The sequence below is a fragment of the Heteronotia binoei genome, chromosome 18 (assembly GCF_032191835.1).
Source record: "Heteronotia binoei isolate CCM8104 ecotype False Entrance Well chromosome 18, APGP_CSIRO_Hbin_v1, whole genome shotgun sequence".
Lineage (NCBI taxonomy): Eukaryota > Metazoa > Chordata > Lepidosauria > Squamata > Gekkonidae > Heteronotia > Heteronotia binoei.
In genome coordinates this window covers 43,483,746-43,491,501 of record NC_083240.1, presented here as the reverse complement: position 1 = coordinate 43,491,501, position 7,756 = coordinate 43,483,746, and the positions used below count along the sequence as shown (strand labels likewise).

At 48.0% G+C, this 7,756-nt stretch overlaps 1 protein-coding gene across 3 annotated transcripts in view; it reads right to left on the bottom strand.

Annotated features, from left to right (window-relative positions):
• Positions 1-1,051: 1,051 nt before the first annotated feature.
• The window catches only part of USP32 (ubiquitin specific peptidase 32), a 245,394-nt gene continuing 238,689 nt past the window's right edge, over positions 1,052-7,756 (bottom strand). For all 3 annotated transcript variants that reach the window (XM_060259077.1, XM_060259078.1, XM_060259079.1), the window contains exons 33-34: positions 2,943-3,035; positions 1,052-1,740 (exon numbers count right to left, since the gene is read on the bottom strand). In XM_060259077.1, the coding sequence (XP_060115060.1) occupies positions 1,567-1,740; positions 2,943-3,035 (267 nt within the window). In that variant the 3' untranslated portion in view covers positions 1,052-1,566. The remainder of the gene's footprint in view (positions 1,741-2,942; positions 3,036-7,756) is intronic.

Sequence of the window (7,756 nt, the reverse complement as noted above, 5' to 3'; positions counted from 1 at the left end):
TCCTGACGAACAAGCGACCCATTTCACTTGCCAGACTGAATCACATGCAGATTTATATCCATGGTCTGACAGAATTTCTTACCCCTTAAACTGGAAATGATCTTCACAATTCTTTCTTTCTATATTTTTTTTTAAAAAAGAAACCCTTGAACTAGGCTTCAGCTGAAGGCTCTCTTCTCTCTCTCTTTCTTTTTAAAAGTGCAATTAAACATCGTCATAAAAGGCGAACTCAAATCTGGGGTATTTTCCCTGCGTCTTGAGGCTGACGAAGATGTAACACAGGCCGACTCTTAGCCACGGCTCAGCGGTGCGGGATGCGAGATAAAACTTCACATTCTGCTCCTTCCCCCATCAACTGTTAATTGATTAAATGTCGCATCAGCCCTGGGCAGAATTTGGAAAGGGAGCCTGAAAGGGGTTCAGCTTAGAGGGGAGCGACTGGGGGAAGAGTGTGATGATCCCAATCTCGGCAGTGTGGCTAGACAGCATTATCGCCCCACTCTCAGCTTTGAAAGCAAAGGAAATCTGCATCATGGACACCGATTTAATTTAACGGGGGGGGGGGGGGGACGGTGCTAGTGCCTTCAATGGGGAACTTCTCACATGGATGTCAGGGAATGCTTGCTATGTGCAACCTGAATCTAAAGTAAACAGAAAAATCCTTCATTCATTATAAGCACTCCATGACACATGGATAGACGCCCCCCCCCCTCCCAGTCAAACACACTTTGGAGCTTCAGATGATCAATGCAGATAATCGTTCACTTCTTCCCTCCCCTCCCAGCACAACTCCGAGATAAGAAGGAAGACCTCTCCGGCCACTCCTGCAGACACGCTGCCCAGCCCGGGCATCGAGAACGTTCTTCAGGAAGTGAGTCTGTTCACAGACGTTAGCAGGCTGTCAACAACCGCAAGAGAAAGAATCCGGAAGGCTGGAAAACTTAAAGGGGGGAAACGCCCCCTGACCCTGCTGTAGCGTTTGTGCACGTGAACCTAACGCTGTCTTCCCAATCTGGCCACAAAAATGGAATAGAACTTCAGAAACAGGAGGTAGTCATTTCATGCTGCCAGCAGACAACACTACGTGTTAATTGTCTCGGAGCTAAACAGAGCCTTAAAAAGGTTTTATTTTCCCTTTTGCTAAGGATAATTTGTTTTTTTTAAAAAACCCTTGATGTTACTTCAGGTCAGCTCTTCTTTGAGGTTATTTAAAATTTAACTAATTTGGTCCTAGCTTGATGACATCAAACCAGTTTAAAGGCCGAAGGCAAGTTTAAAAAACAGCCACAAAAGAAAGAAAAAGCCGACAAACGTTTCCAGGCACACAGCGAGAGATCTGAACGAAACCGATTCTATTGCATGATATGAACTGCTATTTAATTAGGATTTCTTTTGTTCTTTTCTCTTTCTCTCTCTCTCTCTCTCTTTAGTTGTGCTTTCAGATAACAAGAGGGAAAATAAAGAGAATGAAAATGACGTTTAGCTCTTCTGCTCAGCCAACGCCAACTTCCACCAGAAGGAGCGACTGGAGACGAGGCCCTTGGGAAAAGTCCCCCCTTTTCCCACTCACTGCAGAACACAGTACTTTTTGTAGTCCGACTCAAAGTCCTCGTCCATGCTGCTTGTGTCCGCCATGTTCTTGCCATCGATCTTCGGCAGAAACTGTGCATAGTCCACCCCCTGCTGCTCGTAGAAAAGGATGTAGGCGGAGTCCGTGTCAATTTCCTCGGGATGCAATTCCTGGAAGGAGGGATGCAGAGGTTTTTCTTCCGCCTCACGATAAAAACCTTCGCTTACAAAAAACAATGCAACCTTCCTAAAAATTAAGTCTACGCTGTATAATAGTGGCACGTGCGGCCTTCTAACCTGCCCTCACCGCTCGTTCTGAAGAGGGTGCTTTCGTGCAGCCCGGTCCCTCCCAGGAAAGGCCGTGTCTCATTCTGCACAGGGCTGAATGCCTTCAAGCGAAGTGTCCCAGTTTACTGGGCAGACAAAAGTATGGAAAAGGTTGATCCTAACTATAGGTTTGCCGGCTGGAGAACAGCAGGGGGAAAGGGAAGAATGTGGGAGACCCACCCTTCAAAATCTTGCCCTCTGGGATTCTCTAAGTTGATTCCTCGCCTTCCCTTCGACTGAGCTCAACGTTCCGGGCCTCCTGGAGCACTCCCAGGACCCTTTCTGCTCTTCACGGGCCTCCCCCCACTTGCTGCTCCTCTCCTTTGCTTAATTTCACTAAGTCATATTTTTCTGCATACCTGGAATGCCTGTCACATGCAGAGATTCTCCGAATAATCCTCACTCCCCCCACTGCCCCGGGAAAAAAAAAATTCTGGTCTATGGGCAAGCTTTTAAAGCTGCTTTTCGGTTAGTGTGGAGAACAGCAAATTTCTCGGTGAATGATTCAGACGTCCTTGACACAGCCAGAGTTGTCGGATGAGCACAAACAGGTGGAGCCAAGATTCAAGACAGTTTAGGAAGGCTACCAACTAACTCTGATTTGTTACCAGCATCTTCATCTGGGGGTTGTGACAAACCGGGGTTCCCTTCCCGCGAATGGGGAATTTGAAACAAGGATTAACCTGTGCTGGTTATGACTGAATGATGAGGAAACGTTTACCGACGGGGGGCAGCCATCTTGATTTCCTACCCCAGGCACTAAAAAATTAACCCTCAGTCTGCCTAAGTCTGCTTCCCTCCCCCAACGTTTGGAAGAAGAGCAGCGCAGGCCAGGAAACCACAAGGCCTGGTGCACCCTGAGCTCAGGCCGCTCCATCAGCTGAACAGCACAGGGGAGCCAAGCGTTAGGTGGAAGCCCCCAGTCTTGCTCATTGAACAGAGGCTGGAGCTCTCACCCTCTGCAGCTGTGGGGGTCACAAAACTCCCCTCAGGTGTGAGATCTCTCCAGACCACCTTGGTTGCCTCTGGGGCAAGGGAGCACTTACCTTACAGCTGCTGTCGTTGTAACAGTACCACTTGTCGTTGGGGTTTTTGGCATAAGTGACGTAGTGACCTCCTCCCATGATTCCTGAATGGCACTGGGGAAAAGAAAGACCCGAGTTACAAGAAGGAGAGACCCTCCCGTCCGACTTCCCAAAAACGCGCGATCCCCCAATGCTCTTTCAGAACTCAAGTTTAGAATGCCTCTTTTATGTCCTATCAGGTGGGATTCGCCTTTAATGAGATGAGCAAAGGTAAGAAGGAGATGATGATGATGATATTGGATTTATATTTCACCCTCCAATCCAAATCTCAGAGTGGCTCACAATCTCCCATATCTCCTTCCCTCACAACAGACCCCCCCTGTGAAGTGGGTGGGGCTGAGAGGGCTCTCACAGCAGCTGCCCTTTCAAGGACAGAGACTCAGAGCAGCTTACAATCTCCCATATCTCCTTCCCCCACAACAGACCCCCTGTGAAATGGGTGGGGTTGAGAGGGCTATCACAGCAGCTGCCCTTTCAAGGACAGAGACTCAGAGCGGCTTACAATCTCCCATATCTTCTCCCCCCACAACAGACCCCCCTGTGAGGTGGGTGGGGCTGAGAGGACTCTCACAGAAGCTGCCCTTTCAAGGACAGAGACTCAGTGGCTTACAATCTCCCATATCTGCTCCTCCCACAACAGATCCCCTGTGAGGTGGGTGGGGCTGAGAGGACTCTCACAGCAGCTGCCCTTTCAAGGACAGAGACTCAGAGCGGCTTACAATCTCCCATATCTTCTCCCCCCACAACAGACCCCCTGTGAGGTGGGTGGGGCTGAGAGGACTCTCACAGCAGCTGCCCTTTCAAGGACAGAGACTCAGAGCGGCTTATAATCTCCCATATCTTCTCCCCCCACAACAGACCCCCTGTGAGGTGGGTGGGGCTGAGAGGACTCTCACAGCAGCTGCCCTTTCAAGGACAGAGACTCAGAGCGGCTTATAATCTCCCATATCTTCTCCCCCACAACAGACACCCTGTGGGTGGGGCTGAGAGGACTCTCACAGCAGCTAACCTTTCAAGGACAGAGACTCAGAGCGGCTTAAAATCTCCCTTAAAATCTCCCAGCTGCCCTTTCAAGGACAAGCTCTGTGATAACTATGGCTGACCCAAGGCCATGCTAGTAGGTGCAAGTGGAGGAGTGGGGAATCAAACCCGGTTCTCCCAGATAAGATTCTGCACACTTAACCGCTACACCAAACCGGCTTTGGACACAGATGTCCATTCTGTGCTTCTCAAAGATGGTGTAAGATTCACACGGGGCTGCAAACAGTGTGTCCTTCAAGGCTGAGTTAGTGTGCGCTAGCTCACAGTTTTTTAGCCTCCAGCTCACACGCTTTTGTCTCAGCTCAGGGGAAAAAAAATGGCTCCAGCATAAAAAAATTTATGCAGCAGCTCGCAACTTTAAAAGTAGAAGTTTTGCTCACAAGGCTCCACAGCTTAGAGGGAGTCTTGGCTGCAAGCAGAACTGCTGTGCATTGGGTGGTTCAGGTGAGGGGGGGGGGGGCGGCAGGCCTTCTGGTTCTGCAAACCAGCAAAGCAAATAACAGCCATCTCTAGCAAGGCCACTGTGAAGAAGCGTTCGGTATGACACAGAAGCCTGTTTGCCACATTTTAATCCATGAAGCCATCCTCTCATTCCACTCGAGGCAATGAAACATCTACTTCCTGTGGTAGCCAGGGCTACATGGACATGGCCTCAAACCTCAGCCCCTGAAAGCTGCTCTGTGATCTGAGCAACAAGTTTACATGTATGTGTGCAGATCCAAGTGGGGAGCCGCGTTGGTCTGAAGCGGTAGAACAAAGTAGGAGTCAGGTGGACCTTTAAGACCAGCACAGTTTTATTCAGAATGTCAGCTTTTGTGTGCTCCAAGCACACTTCATCAGACTGTGCTTGGAGCACACGAAAGCTTATGTTCTGAATAAAACTTTGTTGGTCCCGAAGGTACACTTGACTCCTGCTTTGTTCTACATGTATGTGTGTATTCTGCTTAATTTATTTGGATTCTGTTACTTGCGAGGGAAGGGGAGGAGTTCTGCAGACTACCGGACCGTTGCCCCAGTATCTGATTCAGCCAGGTACCACTGGTTCTGCCCACATTTCCCAGCATGCCTTTCACAGTCCAGAGAGCTAGAAGCTCCTTTTTTAAACAAAAGCAGAGCGTCTCCCAAACCTGATTTCTGCACCCAGTGCCAATTTCAGCACTCCTTGGCAACTCTGCACACAAAGGGACTGCGGGAGTGCCACGAAGGTTGGAGGGAGTTTGAGGCAATCCTGGATAGGAGCCTCGAGAGGGTCCCAGCCAGACTTACGGTGCTCCTGCTCCCATTCAGGGGGAGGGAAGGGAAGCCCCACCAAGGCCTCCCTGGAGCTCCTCTGCAAACTGTAGTGTACGCTGAAGTGGCCCCCTTGCAGACCCTGCGCTTCTGCCATGGCTGGTGACAATGGAGCGAAGCCTCCGCTTTTGGGGAGACAAACGAAGGAACCAGTGTCAGGCTCAAAAAAACAAAACACAGAAGCTCAGAACCAGAAGACAGATTCAGTCAATGATCTCCAATGGATGCTTTGATGGGGAAGACGGTGACCGAGTTCTCCTGGGTCAAAAGGTGCTTCTGGAAAGATTGCACTGATGCCGCCCGCACCTTGTGAACACGACTAAACGCCAGCAGGAGGGGCAGCAACCGCCTCAACCAGAAGAAAGGGCTAGAAAGGAAGAGGTTAGGAACGAGGGAGGGGACGCCGCCCTTCCACATAATCTGTTCTTCATTTCCAGGTGTTTTGGGTAGAAAAAGCCCAGCAGGAACTCATTTGCATATTAAGCCACACCCCCTGATGTCACCATTGTTTCACACAGGGTTTTTCTGTGGAAAAAGTCCAGCAGGAATTCATTTGCCCATTAGGCCACACCCCCTGACACCAAGCCAGCTGGAGCTGTGCTCCTGTGCGTTCCCACTCAAAAAAACCCCTGCTTATTTCCAATGCATCAGGCACCAAAGTCGGTCATCTCATAGGCCAAATTCTTGCCGCTCCATCAGACAGATAAGAGCTACTCCGGAGTCCTCTGAGGACATGTTAGGTACTTTCTTACTAAATGACAATGATATAAGAAACCTGAAAGGTTAACATGCAATTAAAGGGCCAAACATTAAAAACTATAAAATAAATAATAAACCAACATACATGTATTTATTGTAGAAAGGAGGGACGGTGGCTCAGTGGTAGAGCATCTGCTTGGTAAGCAGCAGGTCTCAGTTTCAATCGCCGGCATCTCCAACTAAAAAGGGTCCAGGCAAGTAGGCATGAAAAACCTCAGCTTGAGACCCTGGAAAGCTGCTGCCAGTCTGAGTAGACAATACTGACTTTGATGGACCGAGGGTCTGATTTGGTATAAGGCAGCTTCATATGTTCGTATGTTCAAAGCTAAAACCATTTAGGGGCCCATCAGAAGCCTCTATCCTGTGTGCAATCATAAAACCACAATGGGAACTCACTCAACTTGACCTGATGCGTTTTGACCTAGATTGGTCTTCTTCAGAAGTCAGAAAGCTAAGTACACATATTGGCTCATAATACAGAATACAATAAAACAATAGAACAATGCTGGACCGCAAGGGAATTTAATGAAGTGACAAAGGCTTAAAGATATTCTTGAGGCACATAACTCTTGGCACCTAGGCTGTGACCTTACACCTACCTTGATCAATTCTGGACCATGTGACATACGATAAGACACTGGATGCAATGTGTATGCCCTTGATTAGAACATAAGGTTGTAGAATAAGAGGCCTCAAGAATATCTTTAAGCCTTTGTCACTTCGTTAAATTTCCTTGTGGTCCAGTATTGTTTTATTGTATTCTGTATTATGAGCCAATATGTGTACTTATCTTTCTGACTTCTGAAGACAACCAGGCTAGGTCGAGACGCGTCAGGTCAAGTTAAGTGGTTTTATTATTGTACATAGGATAGAGGCTAATGATGGGCCCTTAAATGGTTTTAGCTTCCTGCAATAAATACATGCATGTCGATTTATGATTTATTTTACAGTTTGTTTTTAATGTTTGGCGCTTTAATTGCATATTAACCCTTCAAGTTTCTTACTCCAGTTTTTGGGCTAAGTTTCTTTCCCTTCTTTGTTTTTCCTTGACCGTAACTGATATGCCAAATTCTTGGCTCAGATCGTCAAAAATTATTTTCAGCAGATTTCATTGTGATCCTTAATCCTATTTTAACCCTTTTATGCATCGAACAGACATATTGGATTTCTCGTTGTCTGGTGGACAAGTTTCTGTGCGTTTCCTTCTGTTATGCCAATAAAGGTGTGAGAGCGATTGATATCGAATGAAATACGCATTGCTCTTTGTGAGTCCTAGCAAAAGGTGCTCTTCCTTGTTGGCCAATAGCACTGTCAGAGTTAGCGTGAGCTAGCTCACAGAGCCAACTAATTCATGCAGTGGCTCACAGCTTTAATGCCAGTAGCTCACCAAGTAGAATTGTTGCTTGCAAGACTCCACAACTTAGAGGGAGAATTGCAGCCAGGTACCCCTGGCAATGGGCGGCGAGGGGGAGACTGTAGTCTGGCACAACAGCAATGTCAGTTATAGCGCACACAGGAAGTGACATCATCACACTGCCAGCAATGCAGATGCTCTGGCAAAAAACAACTTCTACCATAGAGATTTTGCCAAAATACTGGAGCATCTTGCATCGCCAGCAATGTGGTGTCACTTCCAGGGTGCACTGGAAGTGACGTCTTTGCCACATTGGGCTGGGCTAGGCCTC